Source organism: Microtus pennsylvanicus, chromosome 11, assembly GCF_037038515.1.
Source record: "Microtus pennsylvanicus isolate mMicPen1 chromosome 11, mMicPen1.hap1, whole genome shotgun sequence".
NCBI classification, from domain to species: domain Eukaryota; kingdom Metazoa; phylum Chordata; class Mammalia; order Rodentia; family Cricetidae; genus Microtus; species Microtus pennsylvanicus.
The window spans coordinates 49908110-49926517 of NC_134589.1; the positions used below are offsets into that span (position 1 = coordinate 49908110).

At 43.0% G+C, this 18408-nt stretch overlaps 1 protein-coding gene across 5 annotated transcripts in view; it reads left to right on the forward strand.

Annotated features, from left to right (window-relative positions):
- Positions 1-10933, forward strand: part of LOC142860481 (NACHT, LRR and PYD domains-containing protein 1a-like) — a 55998-nt gene extending 45065 nt beyond the window's left edge. For 4 of the 5 annotated variants that reach the window (XM_075991803.1, XM_075991799.1, XM_075991801.1 and 1 more), the window contains 6 exons: positions 315-538; positions 4479-4741; positions 5228-5353; positions 6212-6353; positions 8803-8847; positions 9789-10933. In XM_075991803.1, the coding sequence (XP_075847918.1) occupies positions 315-538; positions 4479-4741; positions 5228-5353; positions 6212-6353; positions 8803-8847; positions 9789-10081 (1093 nt within the window). In that variant the 3' untranslated portion in view covers positions 10082-10933. The remainder of the gene's footprint in view (positions 1-314; positions 539-4478; positions 4742-5227; positions 5354-6211; positions 6354-8802; positions 8848-9788) is intronic. The other variant, XM_075991802.1, reaches the window with a different exon arrangement.
- The last annotated feature ends 7475 nt before the right edge of the window (positions 10934-18408 follow it).

Consider the following 18408-nt stretch of genomic DNA (forward strand, 5'->3'; position numbering starts at 1 on the left):
CATCATCATCATCATCATCATCATCATCACAGGACTAGCTAACTGCTCCAGGTGTGTGTCACCTGTAGGTTTACTCTAGAACACTCAGTACTCTCAGGTCTAGAAGATGGTGTTGTCATTACCCCTGTTTACAGATGAAGAAACAGTTTGGGGTTAAATGACTTCTTTAGTCAGGGATCACCTACAGACCACAGAGGAAACAGAACTCAGCGTCATCTGGCTTAAGTCTGTTGTGTCCCCAACCCTTCACCTGGTCTGCATCCTGCAGGTGAACAGAGCTGGTGTTCACTGGTGTCTGCCTTTCCCTCTTCTAGAGTTCAGTTCCCTGTAGCTGGTTACTACCACTGTGCCAACATAGGACTCCACTTTGTGGTAACAAGGGAAGCAACCATCGAAATTGGATTCTGTGCCTGGAGCCAACACCTGGACAAGACTCCCTTGCAGGACAGTCACATGGTGGCTGGGCCTCTGTTTGACATCAAGGCTCAGCGGGGAGCTGTGGCTGCTGTGTACCTCCCTCACTTTGTGGATCTCCAAGGTAACCAAGGGAAGGATAGGGAGTAGGGTGGAGGCCAGGCGGTGATGGTGCATGACTTTGATCCAAGCGTTCAGGAGGTAGAAACAGACAGATCTCTATTAGGTCGAGGCTAGTTTGGTCTGCAAAGTGAGTTCCAGGACAGCCAGGGCTACAGAAAAAACCCTGTCTCAAAAAAAGGAGTAAGGTGATGGAAATGGAGGACTTGAGAGGTCATATAGGACAGTGTAGGGTGTTGGGTGATGAGGAAAGGTCTATGCCTTCCTTAGCACGGCAGAGCAGGTTGTGAACAACGACACTGAGATGTTTTGTCATCCCTTTGTCTATGATGTATTTTCTTTGAGGCACATGTCTCCAAGCCTTATACTTTATTTTATATTAACTAAAGGAGACCCTGAGTGGAAAGTGATATTCTCAGTAGCTATATTAACTGGTGATTAATAAGTGCTCCTTACACAGCATATCTCACAAGAGTCCAGCAGGAAACAGAATAAATTGAACAATGTGAAGACATTGTTGGAAAGAAATATAACAAGGATCATTTGGTACCCAAGGTTTACCAACACTCCACTACATTGCTACAGGCAGGGAGAAAATGATGTCTTCAGATTTCATTTGAGAACTGGAACCACAGAATATTGGTGTCCTAAGTAAAGAGGGGAACTCATGAATTGTCCCAACCTCAGTCATCACCAAAGATTCCTTCAGAAGATATTTTAATAAATATAAGATTTCCTGTGTAAGGTCTCATGATGGAAACCTTTACTACAGATCTCTGGAGGTTGAGAGAATTGAATTTGAAATGCAAGAGAAAATTAGACTATACAGCCAGACTGTGATTAAGAAAGGAAAACACAACATCAAGGAACCTGGTGTTGTACGAGTGGCTACTGAGGTCAGTTACTTCTTTGGCTACAAGGAGCACAGGAATAAGTCCACCATAGACACTAGGAGAATCAAACTCACAGCAGAAGATGTTCTTGTTATAAAGGTGATGAGCAGACACACCATACAATGACACAGAATAGACATTTCCATGCCAAAATGGAAGAAACAGGGCACACCAAGGAATTATCAGACCACAGCAACACAACCCCCATTGGCATAAACACCAAATGCTACAGCTTCATATCCAGCTATAGAGCTCATGATGTCATTCACTGGTCTCCGAAGGACAAAGGTAGCTCCAACCCTCCAGTTCTCCTCCAGTTCTATCACATGAAGCACACATTGCCTCTCCTTAGACCATCTCTCTACTCCTTGCCTAAAACTTTCTTGAGCAGAAATAATATGTGGTTCTGGCTTCTACTACATCCACGGATTTCCATTCCACCTTAGGCTTCATTTTCAAAGGTACATAGAATGAGCTCTCAGGATCCTTGGAAGTTCTTTGATTCAGGCACATTGTCTGGCCTCACTGCTATCTGAAACTCTGCAGCATTCAAGAAGAATGCTTTAAAAAAAATCCCATACTAGCTCAAAATCGAGAATAAATAAATACATAAATACATAAATAAATGTTAATTATTTAGGGGTAGACTCACAAATCAGAATCCTCTGCTGGAACAGAGAACAGGAACTGAATCCTGCAGCCAGAAAAGAGGCCAGATGCATGTTTTACATGGCATAAATAATAGAAGAGGCCACACCCAAGTGGGTGGATAATATAAAGGGTATTGGCTGTAGGATTTCCTGCAGCACAGCATGACTCAATGACCCATCAATCTAGCATCTTTCATGCCTAAAAACTATAGGGAAGACACTGTCGAGTTCTGCTGATAGCTTGAGGTATGATTACCCTAGCCCTAAGCTAAATGATGTGCTGATCATGGGGAAACACTTCCTTGGGATTTGCATTTGTGGAACAGGGAACACGACCACTTAAGGCTTTCTGTCTTTAATTAATTTTATTGTTCACAAGGTGAGCCCATGAAGAGTGAGATTTTGCCCTCGGGACACCTTTCCTATTGTCACTGTACTTTCCCTGCAGTGATGCTGATCTCTAATATTTACAACTGATTTTTCTTTTTTGAATCAGGGTCAATGTTTTATGTCTTGGAATTTTTCCTGCCAAATAGCATTTTATATTTAAATTCAACTTTACACATATTGAGGGCATTTATGCACCGAAACTAGATTCTTGGCCAAACTGTCTCATGAATGGCACCTTTTACAGTTTCAATGGAAATCTTCCACCTCTCTGAAATTGACATGAACTGGCCTCCACCCCCTCTGTCAGAATTCTTGTCTTCCCTGCTTCCAAAAGAATGTACTCATAAGCTCTGCTTTCAGCATAGAAGGACTTTCCTAGTCCTAAGGACCAAACTCTTCCACATTCTAGCCACAAAACTCTTCCAAATGCCTAAAACCCATGTGACCAGGATCATTATAACAATGACCCAACTCCTGGTATCAATTTTCTTTCCAAGCTTACAAGTTATCAAAGACTTGTAGCTCAAACAAAATACCTAAATAAAGAAACTTAGAAGAAAGATTTATTTGGCCCACACTTTAAAGGAATAGTTCATCATGGCATGGAGATCTGAGAACATTGAGCCTGCAATGCCTGATAAATTTTGTCAACAGGCCGGGCGGTGGTGGCGCACGCCTTTAATCCCAGCACTCGGGAGGCAGAGGCAAGCGGATCTCTGTGAGTTCGAGACCAGTCTGGTCTACAAGAGCTAGTTCCAGGACAGGCTCCAAAACCACAGAGAAACCCTGTCTCGAAAAACCACAAAAAAAAATTGTCAACAGAGGGAAGAGAAACCACTAAATGCTTGTACTCATATGACCATCTCCATTTTACACAACCCTGGATCCTAGTCCATGGATCCCACAGTGGTTAGGGCCTCCCAAATCTTTAACCCAATCAAGATAGTTTCTTTCTATCATGCCCTGAGGCCTGGATCTAAGGTGATTCTGGATTTCATCAAGCTCACATTTGACACTAATGTTTCCACAGATGCATCCACTTGTCTTCAGTGAACAAAGTTAGGAATCCCTGGTCTCTTTCATAACAGCAAACTCCATCCTGCAACAAGCACATTAGTGGACACTACACTCCAAAGACACTGAGGTTGGTGATAGCAGCGCCTCAGAGAACCTAATGGATGCACAGTCTCTAACAATGGCCTCTGAGGCTGTATACATTGTAGGATCCATGGATGAGACCATGAAGAATTTCCATTGTACTGTGAATGCTCCCCCAGCAGCAAGACAGGTCAAAGCCAAGGCTGCTCCAATGAGTGGTAATCTGCACGAGTCACTATGGTAACACATCACAGTCACCTCACAGCATGGTGAACCAATAGTATGGAAATGTTTTATTAATCTGCTATGTTCTCAGTGGGAATTAATTAATAAAACTTAAGATTTTCTTGTTAATGGCTTTTCAATTAAACAAAAAATAACCAAAAGCTGAAAATACTTCATGACCAAAGCAGCTTATAGAAAAAAGATTTGGGAATGGTTAGAGTTTCAGAGTTAAGAGTCCATGACCATCATGGCAGACGGCATGGCAGCAGCAGGCAGGCATAGCACTGGAGCAGAGCTGAAAGCTCACGTCCTTAGTGACAAGGAAGAGAGAGAGAAATAAAACTGGAAACAAATAAAACTTCTTTTTTAGTAGAAGAAGAGGAGGAGGAGGAGGAGGAAGAGGAGGAGGAGGAGGAGGAGGAGGAGGAGGAGAAGGAGGAGGAGGAGGAGGAGGAAGAGGAGGAGGAGGAGGAGAAGGAGGAGGAGGAGGAGGAAGAGGAGGAGAAAAGACCTCAAATCCCATTCCAGTGTCACACCTCCCACTCCTTCTCAAGCAGTTCCACCAAATACAGCCACCAGTTCTCATTCTAAGCACCACCGCCATTCCACATCTTAGTGGCTCTTTTTCCAGCCAAGCACAGTTCAGTAGAAACACTAAATCCTTGTCATTGATTCTGTTCTTTCACAGAGGGACAGGTGGACACTTCCTGGTTCCACGTGGCCCACTTTCAAGAACACGGGGTGGTCCTAGAACTGCCAGACAAAGTGGAGCAGGGCTACACAGTCTTGGAAAACCCAAGCTTCTCCCCAATTGGAGTTCTACTAAGAATTATGCCTCCTGTCAGACATTTCATCCGCATCACTTCTGTCACGTTGATCTACTATTACCTCAATCTCCAGGATGTCACCCTTCATCTCTACCTGATCCCCAATGACTGGACCATTCAGAAGGTAACACTGAGGACCAGAAATGTGGGGCTAGGGTGGATTGACAGAATACTTGAAAATATAGCTATCCCTTTGGAGAAATTCTCCACATGGAGTGTGATACAGTTCTATAAGGGGAACCCTGGAGATTATGAGTCTGCAGTCTTCTTGGCCCCCTCACAACAGAGGTTCTTCAACTGCCATTAACACCCCTTTATCTCTACACATCCTTCTATGGCCTCTTTCCACCCATCAGAAGAATGGAAATTCTCCATATCCAACATGAAACCAACTCCCTTCTTCTCTGTCAGGGACACAGTCTCCACAATGACCCTGACAGAGGCCAATAATTTGCAATGTATATGGCAGAATACAAGTCAGAAGGTTTCCCTGGAGCTGACATCACCCCATCACACAAAAATGTACTGATCAACCAACACACCTTATTCAGACCAGTTAACTGTTGCATTACTGAAATCTATTTAAGTCTCTGTCTGCAATGTTCCCTAGGCCATTGATGAACAAGAAATGAGGTTTCAGTTTGTTCGAATACACAAGCCACCCCCAGTAGACTCTCTTTGCATTGGCTCGCGATACATAGTGTCTGCTTCCAAGAACCTGGAAATCATTCCAAAGGTAAGCATCCAGGGGTTTGCTATTCTACAGGATCAGATGCCGGATTTGGGGCACATTACAAGGATTTACAGCAAACTGAGATTGGGGAGAAATGATTTGGGCTTTAGGATGAGCAAGAAACCTTCCAAGTTAAGTGGAAAGCAATTTAAGGGATCACACAGAAGGTCTGGTGAACTGAGGAGTTGGTTTGAATATGGCACAGAGAAGGGCAGAGCCTACCGTGCAGCAAATCCTGGGTCAAGGACTTCAGGATGACCTCTCATTCATCGTGATTTGAATCTGAAATGTCTCCTACAGGTGTAAATGTTAAACGCTTGATCCCCAGTTACTGCTAGTGTTTGGGGAGTTGTGGAAACAAATATGTGAGGCCAACAATCACAAGCAGGCCACTAGTGGAAGGCCTTGAGAGCTATAGCCTCAACCTGTTCCTCACCTCAAACTTGGATTCCTGATCATATATAACAAGCTATGCCACAAGCTCCTGCCACAAATAAGAGAGCTCCAGTTTACATGCATTTCCATCATGAAACTAAACAACATAAGCCCTCCCTTAAGTTGTTTCCGCTATATTTTTGTCAGAGTGATGAGAAAAGGAATAGTATGTGGGCTAAGCTGGGCCCATTAGCATTCTCCATATCTTCTGTTGCTACATTCTTTCTATGTCCCCTTTCACAATGTTCCAGCCTTCTGAGTAAAGATGTGCATTCAAAGCTATAGGTTAACTCATTGCAAAAGACACACAGTGTCTAAGCCAGAGTCTACTATGGTGTGCAAAAATAAGAAAGCACAGGGGTGTGGAAAACACTTGTTCTCTTGAGTAGAGGCTTCTGAAACAGAATCTGTCCTTGCCCCCTTCAGGAACTGGAGCTGTGCTACCGGAGCTCCAGGGAATCCCAGCTCTTCTCTGAGATCTATGTTGGCCACATGGATTCAGAGATTAAACTGAAAATCACAGACAAGAAGAATGGAAATCTCAAATGGGAAGCCTTGCTGAATCCAGGTAAAATTAGTTTAGATCCAGATACTCAAAAGGTTGAAAAAGGCAATGAATTGGGAAGGTGTGTTGTCATTAATTCTTGGTGTCATGAAATAGTCAGATCAGTTATGTGGCTTTTGCTAGAACCAAAGCAGGAGGTTAGAGTTAGAGTGAGTGCAATGGGGGAGAAGCAGGAAAAGGTAAAGATAAGAGGAGAACAGAAGAGGAGCAGGGACAGAGGAGAGGAGAGGGAGAGAGGCCAAAAGGAGGAGAAGGAGGAGGTGGGAAGCCTATTCCAGGATGGGCCTCCAGTGTCCCAGTTCCTCCAACTGTGCACTCTCATGGTTTCCAGTACCATTCTCAGGGTCCATGCAATTATGAGTGCACTAGTGTGTGTGTTCGTTCATCACACCACAGTCCTCATGACAATTACCGCTGCAGAACCAACCTTTCAACATATGATCACAGAACATGTTACATCCAAACCACTGCATACCCTACGCCCCATTTTCTCAGTCCTGCATCGTGATTTCTACTCCCAGTGCCCTAGAAATGACAGATTTTGAGATGCAGAAAGCAACTAGTAACAGTTCACATTTAAATGTGAACAGTGAAAAGGAAGAGATTTTTCCATCAGGAGATTCTTAATCTTAAAATCCCTTTGTCTCTTGGCAATATTTTTAATTTTTATTTATTTATTATGTATACAATATTATGTCTGTGTGTATGTCTGCAGGCCAGAAGAGGGCACCAGACCCCATTACAGATGGTTGTGAGCCACCATGTGGTTGCTGGGAATTGAACCCAGGACCTTTGGAAGAGCAGGCAATGCTCTTAACCTCTGAGCCATCTCTCCAGCCCCATCTTTTGGCAATTTTATACATGCATACAATGCATTCTAGGAATTCCATTCTAAAGAAACCTTATTAACCTCCTGCCAGCCCCTCTTCTTTTCTACAAATCATCTCCCCATATTCATTATTGCTTGTGTCTTACAGAGTTTAAGTAGGATCCTCTGTGTGCCTGAGGGTTTTGAACTTCCCAGTAGGGAAGCAAGTGAGTTCACCAGTGGGTACAGATGGATTGTATACACCCTCTTCTCCCTTAATCTATTATTTGTCAGTAGTAAAGCCCTAAGTAGCACGGCCCCTGTGAGCTGCTTCCCCATGTCTAGGGCCCTACTTGTGTGGGTCCAGAGGCAGTAGGTGCAGGTGCTAAGAGTTCATGATGGCCATGGTCATGTCATGCTTAGAAGAGACCACAACCTCTTATCTATATATTCTCCATATGTTCTCCATATCTTCACAGCCCTTCCCCATATCTTTTGTCCCTACATTCTTTCCAATTTTTCTTCCACAATGTTCCTAGATCCTCGAGGAGTGATATAATTGTCTACTAATAGGGATTAGTACTCAACCATCCCTTAGTCTCAGTATCCTGCACAGCAGTAGGTATCTGCAGGCACCTCCATTCACAGCAAAGAGAGGCTTTTCTGGAGAAGACTGAAAGTAGCCTTTGTCTCTGGTATAAACATTGCTATTTACAAGAGAATTGACACCATGTTCCTTTATGTAGGCAGTAAATGTAGTTTTTCTAAGGGCCTAAGACCTTCAAAGACCTGGGTTTGTTTGTTTGTTTTAATTTAAAAATGAGAGAAAATCATAACAAATTTTAACCTGTATTTTTCTAATTTCTAAGTGTTTCGTACACATATGTGTTTTCTCTTTTAAGAATTCTGCTGCTACTCCTATGGCAAATCTCAGAATTGTGCCATTTCCTTGCTATTTAGGTTTTCTGATCCATATATATTCCTATTACTAATATTCTGTCAGATGTTACCTGGGAATTGTTCACCCATTCTTAACTACATCTTCACTCAATAAGTTTCCTTTGATCTACAGAACTTTTTGAGTGTTCTGATATCCAATTTGCCAAGTTTTGGTTTTATTTCCTGTGCTACCAGAATCTTATTCACACAATCCTAACATATACTGATTTGTTGAAATGTTCTGCCTATGTTTGTTCTATAAGTTTCAGGGTGTTGGGGCACAAATTAAGGTCTTTGATCATTTATAGTTAATTTTTTAAAGGTGTGATCTAGGCATCTAGTTTAATTCTTGCATACAGTGCTAAGTAGTTTTACAGGACCATCTGTTTAACAGGTTGTCATTTATACAAATACATTTTTGGGTTCTTTGTCAAAGTCAAGGTAGGTATGGTTGAATAAACTTTTATCTAGGTTCCGAGTCTATTCTATTGATCTGCACATCTCTTTGTGTCAATACCATGCTGTTTTTACTACTAAGACTCTAGTATTGGTTTGAAAGAAGTGTGATGAAGTTTTCTACAAAATCATTTTTTATTCAGAATTTCCTTGGAAATCCTATGTCTCTAGTGGTTCTGCATGAATTTCAGCATTTTGCCACTTTATTTTAAAGAATCATTAGAGAGGATCATCTCTCCTTTCTTCCAGGAGACCTCAGGCCTGCACAGCCCATGATCCCTACAGTCCACAAAGGTCAGTAACACTTATACAGAGCCAGAGAAGCCAATAGTATTCCGCAGATAGATCATCTGATCCTTGAGAGAAGGTCAGTGAGAAAGGAGGGAGCCTCACTTTGCAAACCTTACCAGGACAGGTAGGCCATGTACCTGCCCCAGGGCAGAGTTTCTCTTATGCCTCTTGGCTTCCCATGTTGAACATAACCCCACCCTATAGCACGAATAATAAATACCCAGAGACAGATATTGGGGTTCAACCTGAAGATCAGAAAAGCAAAGCGGACAATTACTGGCTCTCATCACTACCTCAGACTGAAATGGGGTGAGGTCCTGTCCACAAACTTCCAAACTCCACAACCCACACTTCACAGTACACTGAGATCCTGTCTCTTTCCCCTTATATTCCTTTCTCTACCCAGCCATATCACTCCTGTCTCCACCTCCCTAGTGCTGGGATTTAAAAAAGAAATGTTATCCCAAGTTCAGGGATCAACTGAGTGTGAGCTCTATTTCTCTTTAAGACAGATTTAATCTTGTGTAGCCCAGGCTGGCCTAGAACTAACAGAGAACCCTCTGCCTCTGTCTCCCGAGTCCTGCGATTAAAGGTGTGCCACCATTCCCTGGCCTGTATAGCTGAATAGTATGACTGCTTTTCTCACTCATCTTCAGGCAAGCTTTGTTTATTAAAACACAAATAATACATTACTATACTACCCACTCCCAACCTGAACACCTTACCATACACCCTTCCTCTTAGTTATGCAGAGTGTCAGACTAATAACTGGCCTCAGGAAGGATACAAATATTTTTTCTCTTGACTTCCCAGAGGAGGAAGGGAACCAGAGGTGCACAATGCAGATGAAATACGTTAAAAAAAAATTAAAACAAAAACTGAGCAGACAGTGGAAAAAATCGTGGAGGACCCTTTCTGTGCTCAGTGTCAGTCTTCACTCCTAGATGCTCCTGCCTTGCCACACTTCGTGGACCAGCATCGGGAGCAGCTGGTGGCCCGAGTGACATCAGTGGACCCTCTCTTGGACAAGCTGCATGGTCTGGTGCTGAGTGAAGAGGAGTATGGAGCAGTGCGGGCTGAAGCCACCACCCAAGACAAGATGCGGAAGTTCTTCAGCCTCAGTCGGTCCTGGAACAGGGCCAGCAAAGACCAAGTCTACCAAGCTCTAAAGGAAACACATCCTCACCTGATCATGGACCTCTTTGAGAGGTCAGGAGGTGTCTCTGTGGGATCCTGACATCTTAGTGGCTGAAAGGTGCACTCTTCTTTGAGTCCTGGCTCTGCCTGACCTTCCTTTGGCCCTCCAGTTTCTCCATCTATAAACCAGTGGCCATCTGAGTTGCCATTCAAATGGCAATGTTCCTAGGACATCTCTTTGGGACCCAGACGTCCCCTCTTGCCCTTCCCCATCCTGTTCATATGGGATGTGCATCTCAGGAAACTTCCAATGGAGCCAGCAAGTCTATTCAGCCTTGTCCAGCTGGCTTTATGGCCTGAGTGGCCATCACAAAACCACCTGACCAACCGTGATACAAGCAGAACTGGGAGCATGGGAATGGAGACAATGAGATGGTGCTTTCCCTGGAAAGTGAATTCTTATGAATAGGAAAGGAAGGATATTTCCCACCCTCAGTTTTTGTTGTCTTTATTCATTCTATTTCTATTTTCAGGTCTTGAACAACTTACTCATTTACTTCCCTTGTTCTTTGTGTGATTTAAATGTTTTAAGGGATTTGTTCATTCCTCACACTGTTTGGATTCTCCTGGATTTCTTTAAGGGATTTATTAATTTAATCTCTGAGGACCTCTATCATCTTCATACAAACTTTTAAGACCTTTTTCTTGTGCTTTAACTATGTTGGAATATTCTGGCACTGCTGTGGTGGATAGGTGGGCTCTAGTTGAGATATATTTGCTTGGATGTTATTGACTGTATTTTCATACAATCATCTAGGCATCTGGAACTGGAATGATTAAAGGTCTAAATACTGATATCTGGATTTGTTTTGCTTTGGGTAGGTGTTTGTACCTTGGTTACTGTTTATTCTGACTATGGGAGAGTGTGATGGGTGTTTGCTGCCTGGTAGTAAATTTTTTTTTACATCATTAAAATCAGTTTTATTCTTTAGCATTGTGGAGAATTCAAATAATAAGCCTTGTATTTGTAAAGAACTTAATTTACAAGTCCCCCCTCTATTCATTATGTTGTTGGGTTCTTTTTTCTTTTTTTAAAGAAAAATATATATGAAGGCTCCAGTGTATGCAGTAATTATACAGGAAGTCTCTCAAGAACAAGGGCAGAATCTGTCAGACTTCTGTTACTCCCCAGGTCTAGGAACAGGAATGTAATCATTTTCAAGAGCCAATTCATTTAATTCACAGTCAGAAGTGGGCACAACTGCTTCCACAAGTGGAAAGAGTTTAAGAAGCTCTGCTCTGTCTTCCTGAAGACAAATAAGAACATTGTTCCTCACAGAGAGGTCTCTGAGTTACACAGCTAGCATTGGCTCCACAGAGTAACAAGCCAGTGTATGGAAACTGGGATGTGATGAGCTTAGGAGGAACAATGACATCATAATAGTAAAGACAAGTGACAGGGGGGCAGAGGGTGTAAAAATGCAACAATCATAAACAATAAATGAATTAGCAGAAAGAACCAAAAATGACACAGAAAAAAAAAAAACATCAGGGTGGTACCAGACCAACTAGTTTGTTCTGATAGACCATGAAGTGTCTATTCTCTCTGAGATGCCATGCTCTGGTTTCTAAACTGGAGACAGTGGTATTGTACTAACTAATAGCATCACTTACCTCGATTCATACCTCAGAGGTGTGATTTGAGGAAAATAGCCTGTTGTATGATGTCTGGTACCTTTCCTTCTGCCGACCTGACTTTCCCCAACTGGTAGGAAATTTTATGCACCTAATATGTGTGGTCAGTGAGGTTTCCCAGTAAAACTTATTTCTTATCATTGAAAGCTGACTCTTAGGAATGGGGCTAGGCTGAGAGTCTGAAGGAGTTCACAGGAGGGAGGAGATCAGTGTTCAACAAGAACCTGCTTCTTTAGTCTCCTCTGAGACTAAATGAGAGGAGAAACAGTAAAAAGAGGTCACTCACAGGTAGGCTATAGCACTGGGGGTGAGACTGGATTGGATCTAGAGGGACAGAAGGAGAAAGGAAAATCTATACACAACCTACCTGCTTACCTGGCAGGAGTAGCCTGTGGGTTATCAGGCAGTGTCTGCTGGAATTGGGGGCTGGGATAAAGGAACAAGTGGGGTAAGGAGGCTGGGAGGGGAACGTCTGTGGGATCCACAGGAGATGGTGGCAGAGGAGGAAGAAAAGCTGAAAAACAGGTGCTCTGTTGCAGAGATAGTGATGAGACTGGGGTATTGGGTTCGAGGGAGAGGAAGGAGTAGTGAAGGTCCTCAGTTAGCTTACCTGTTTCCATGACTACACAGCTGGTGTGATCACAGGAATGAGTGCCAGCTGGTTTGGAGGCTGAGCTCCTGGGATGAGTTGGGGGAAGGAAGGTTGGAGCAGAGGATCTTTGACATTTGAAGGAAGTGTCCTCAGAGGGGAAAGGAGACCACAGTAGGTGTTCCTTTTAGTTGGAGATGAGACTTGGGTTACTGGGAGCTGAGGAGGAGAGGAGCCCTGCAGTCAGCCTAGCACAAAGGGATATGCCTTCTTCTCTAAGCCTCGTGGAATTTTCCCAAAATTGATAATATACTCAGACACAAAGCAAGTCTCAACAGATACAAGAAAATTGAAATAATGTCTTGCATCCTGTCAGATCACCATGAATTACAGCTGGATCAACAACAACAGAAAGCATACAAACTCATGGAAAATGTGAAACTATCTTCTCATTAAAAAAAATAGATCAACACAGAAATAAAGAAATTAAAGGCTTTCTAGAACTCAAGGGAAATGAATACATGATATACCCAAACTTATGGGACACAAGGAAAGCAGCGCTAAGAAGCAAGTTCATAGTGCTAGTGAATACATTAAAAAACTACAGAGATCTAATTCTAGCAACTTCACAACACACCTGAAAGCTCTAGAACAATAACAAAAGAATTAATCACACTCAAGAGGAGTAGATCGCAAGAAATAATCAAACTCAGGGTTGAAAATAGTAAAATACAAACAAAGAGAAAATTTTTTTTTATTGAAGTATATTTTTTTTATTTTTATTTATTTTTTTTTAATTTATTTATTTATTAAAGATTTCTGTCTCTTCCCCGCCACCGCCTCCCATTTCCCTCCCCCTCCCCCAATTAAGTCTCCCCCCAGCCCGAAAAGCAATCAGGGTTCCCTGTCCTGTGGGAAGTCCAAGGAACCCCCACCTCCATCCAGGTCTAGTAAGTTGAGCATCCAAACTGCCTAGGCTCCCACAAAGCCAGTGCGTGCAGTAGGATCAGAAACCCATTGCCATTGTTCTTGAGTTCTCAGTAGTCCTCATTGTCCGCTATGTTCAGAGAGTCCGGTTTTATCCCAGGCTTTTCCAGACCCAGGCCAGCTGGCCTTGGTGAGTTCCCGATAGAACATCCCCTTTGTCTCAGTGTGTGGGTGCACCCCTCGCGGTCCTGAGTTCCTTGCTCATGCTCTCTCTCCTTCTGCTCCTGATTTGGACCTTGAGATTTCAGTCCTGTGCTCCAATTTGGGTCTCTGTCTCTGTCTCCTTTCATTGCTTGCTGAAGGTTAATATTCAGGAGGATGCCTATATGTTTTTCTTTGGGTTCTCCTTATTTAGCTTCTCTAGGATCACTAATTATAAGCTCAATGTCCTTAGTTTATGGCTAGAAACCAAATATGAGTGAGTACATCCCATGTTCCTCTTTTTGGGTCTGGCTCACCTCACTCAGGATAGTGTTTTCTATTTCCATCCATTTGTATGCAAAATTCATGAAGTCCTTGTTTTTTATTGCTGAGTAGTACTCTAATATGTATAAATTCCATACTTTCTTCATCCATTCTTCCATTGAAGGGCATCTAGGTTGTTTCCAGGTTCTGGCTATCACAAACAATGCTGCTATGAACATTGTAGAGCATATACTTTTGTTGTATGATAAGGCCTCTCTTGGGTATATTCCCAAGAGTGGTATTGCTGGGTCCAGGGGTAAGTTGATCCCGAATTTCCTGAGAAACCGCCATACTGCCTTCCAAAGTGGTTGCACAAGTTTGCATTCCCACCAGCAATGGATGAGGGAACCCCTTCCTCCACAACCTCTCCAGCAGAGGCTATCATTGGTATTTTTGATTTTAGCCAATCTGACAGGTGTAAGATGATATCTCAAAGTTGTTTTGATTTGCATTTTCCTGATCGCTAAGGAGGTTGAGCATGACCTTAAGTGTCTTTTGGCCATTTGAACATCTTCTGTTGAGAATTCTCTGTTCAGATCAGTGCCCCATTTTTAAATTGGGTTGAGTAGCATTTTAAAGTCTAGTTTCTTGAGTTCTTTATATATTTTGGAGATCAGACCTTTGTCTATTGCGGGGTTGGTGAAGATCTTCTCCAAGTCAGTGGGTTGCCTTTTTGTCTTAGTGACAGTGTCCTTTGCTTTACAGAAGCTTCTCAGTTTCAGTAGGTCCCATTTATTCAATGTTGCCCTTAATGTCTGTGCTGCTGGGGTTATACCTAGGTGTAACACCCGATTTGGTGTTACACCCTCGGTACAGTTCGCGCGCCACTGTACCGAACGCGAGTCGGGCAAGGGCCTGGAGATTGAAAAGAAGACACAGAGAGACCAGGGTCATTCGGAAGGAGATCAGCCGAATGCCACTTTATTCAGCGTTGGGGGAGTTTTTATCTACCTGACTGCAGCACAAGGATCTCCGCCCAGGCAGGTGGGAAATTACCATATTATCAATGGAATGAATGCCCTGCAGCTAACCACGATCTCCACCCAGGCAGGTAGGAAATTACCATATTATCAATGGAGTGAATGCCCTGCAGCTAACCACCAGGCGGGGCAGGCATAGCACAGAAACACACAGGAAGCTTAGTAAGTTGATCATAAACTGTCCCCACAAATGCACCACAGGAATAAGGGAGACCAGGGCCCTACAGGTCCCCCTTTTGTATAAATTATGACTAGGCCTGTCTTGGGTGGCATTGGACGTCAGGCAATACCCCTTACCCGTCATGGGAAAGCATCCAGGTCAAAACACATTTCCTGTCTTAGGTTGAGGCAGCCCCCCAAAAGCCTTTCCCGTCTTTGGCTCACTAGTCATCCAACACCGAGTTCAGCCAGATTTGTGCTGAAAGATTCTCTGGGGCAATAGCTAAGGGGACTTGCCACGTGGCAACATTGACCTGAGCTTGCCTTTGGCTCTGGCATCATGACCATGAAGATGATGCTCCAGCATATGTAAGCATCCTTTAAGGAGACTGTGCTTGCTCAATTCTTAATAATTCTGCCCAAATTGGAGCCCTTTAAGTAAGGTCTCAGCACTGGTGAAAATAACCCTGGTATAGCTAACTAGAATAATTTTAAGAGCCAATTTGTAAATTGTACACCTCAGGGTCCGTAAACAACAGCAATAAGCTTATTACTGTAACATCTAGCAGTGGTCTTTAACCACAACCAAGAGCAAAATTAACTGCAATATTCATATGTAAATTTAGCTCAATTTGAATGGCTACGGCATTTGCAACCTGCCCTGAGAAGGTATCCTTTGTGCTAGCAGGAAGCAACTGACTGACTAAAGAAAAAATCCAGCAGCTTTAGCTGCTGTGGCAGCAACAGCTGTGGCTGCCGATATTATGGGAAGGGTAGATAGGTAGACGGGCGAGGAACAATCCTTGGCACTCGGACCACCGCAGCCAGCTCCTCAGGAAACCCGCAACTCTTCAGTTGACAAGCCAGAATCTCTTTGATCTCTCGGCTCTGTCCTGTCTTCAGGCTTCTGGACAGGAAAATCCACAGCACGCACCAGCCGCTCAGGTACCCATATTGGATTGTCAGCATCCTGCGGGAAAACACAAACAGCCCCTCTTCCCCACACCAGTACAGGATCTGGACCATGCCAGGTGCCATCTGATAGATTCTTCCGTTTGACATGAGGCATCCCGGAAGAATTTGGCCGCCAATGCCTGTCAGCGGCGGTATGAGATTGAGCATCAACAGTCAAAAAATTTAAAATGTATAAAATAAAAGATAAATGATCTCTGGGGGTGGAACCATATTCCCCCTTTTTTGTTTTATGCAAATAGGCTTTGAGCGTGCGATGCGCTCGCTCCACTATAGCTTGTCCTTGAGGATTATAAGGTATACCCGTTTTGTGAGAAATTGAAAACTCAGAACAAAATTTGGCAAAGCCGGTGCTAGTATAGGCTGGTCCATTATCAGTTTTTACAGTTTTAGGAACTCCCATGTAGGCAAAAGCCTGGAGACAATGACTTTTAACATCTCGTAATCTTTCTCCTGTGTGAGCTGAGGCAAAAATGAGATGAGAATATGTATCCACGGTTACATGAACATATTGCATGCGCCCAAAAGAAGGAACATGGGTGATATCCATTTGCCATAAATGATTAGGGGCAAGCCCACGAGGATTAACTCCCAAATGGGGAACAGTTAAAAGTTCTGTACACAGAGAGCACTTTTTAACAATATTAGTGGCTTGCTCTCGAGATATCTTAAAATGAAATCTTAAAGATCCAGCATTGAGATGAAAACGATTATGAGCTTTTTCTGCAGCTTCATAAGATTCCTGACTAACTACATAAATTTGACGAGTAAGCTGATCAGCCAAAGCGTTTCCCTCACTCAAAGGACCAGGAAGGTCAGTATGAGCCCGCAAATGCCCTACGTAAATGGGTACAGATCGGGCCCAAAGCAAAGTTTGAATAGCCAATAACTGCATCTGGACTCGAGATACAGAGGCAATATAAGCTGCAGTTTCCAACGGTGCAAGAATTTTGCTTATATACTGACTGTCAGTAAAAAGGTTAAATGGAATATCAGCATATTTCTCTAGGGCCATCTGGACAGCAATCAATTCAGCCACCTGAGCAGAGTTAGTATTAACAGACTGAATATCAAAATCAGGAGGGGAGGCTACTACAGCTCTCCCGGTGGAAGATCCATCAGTAAACACATTTCGTGCCCCTGCCAGAGGCTGCAAAGAAATAATTTTAGGGAAACATACCGGATGATTTTTAAAGAAGGTGACTAACTTATCAGAAGGATAATGATTGTCTAACTTGCAGGGATTAGTGCATAAAAATAAAGTCCAATCTTCAGCAAAATTTTGTAACCAAGTTATTTCTGCCTGGGTATAAGGTGTAATAACCTTATCAGGTAACATTCCAAAAGTTTGCAAACTAAGCTTATATCCTTTCTGAATAACACGTAGCACAGCTGATGGGTAAGAGATAACAATTTTTACAGGCGACACATGTTCATGTACCCACAGGATGGGTCCTTGCTGCCAAAAAACTCCAGTAGGACTATGCTTGGAGGGGAAAATTATCAACAGCAGTGGCTGACTATAGTCAATGTAGTTAATATGAGCAGAGGCAAGCTTTTCTTCAATTAGAGTAATACATTGCCTTGCTTGAGGTGTTAACTCACGAAAGGAGGTTGGGTCTGGATTCCCCTGCAGAATGTCAAAAAGTGGTTTTAAGTCTCCAGTAGGAATTCCCAGACTGGGCCGGACCCAATTTAGGTCTCCAAGCAACTTTTGAAAATCATTCAAAGTTTGTAGTTTATCTAGGCGAAGAGTAACCTTCTGCGGTTTTACTCCTGTCTGCAACAGCTGATGCCCCAAGTATTGATATGGAAACTGTTGTTGTACCTTTTCAGAAGCAATAACTAACCCAGCATGTGCTAGGCATTCTTGCAAGTCAGCAAAAGCCTCAAGGACTACTTTTGGGTCCTGTCCAGCTAATAGGATGTCATCCAAATAATGACTTATATACAGTTGAGAATATTTATACCTAATAGGGGCAATAACCCGTGCCACAAACATTTGGCAAATTACAGAACTATTGGCCATACCCTGGGGCAATGTTACCCATTGGTAGCGCTTGTAAGGTTCTTTGAAATTTATAGAAGGTACACTGAAAGCAAATTTATCAGAGTCTTTTGGATGCAAGGGAATGGTGAAAAAACAATCCTTCAGGTCAATAACTAAAAGATAATATCCTGCAGGAATACCCACAGGCTGAGGCAACCCAGGTTGAGTTGCCCCCATAATTTCCATGCAATCATTTACTGCTCTAAGATCTTGCAATAACCTCCATTTACCAGACTTTTTCTTAATAACAAAGATAGGGGTATTCCAGGGAGAAGTGGATGGCACTATGTGTCCTGCTTCTAGCTGTTCCTGGACTAGAGTACGAGCAGCCTGTAATTTTTCTTTACTCAGGGGCCATTGCGCTATCCAAACAGGTTTTTCAGTTTTCCATTTTATAGGAATGCTTTCTGGCTGCTCTGCAATGGCCCCTAGGAAAAATTTCCTAACCCTGCACGCTGTCCAGGTGACTGTTGTATTATTTTCTTGTCTGCTAAAATCTGCACATTCCCCTGCAGATTTTTGCCTAAACC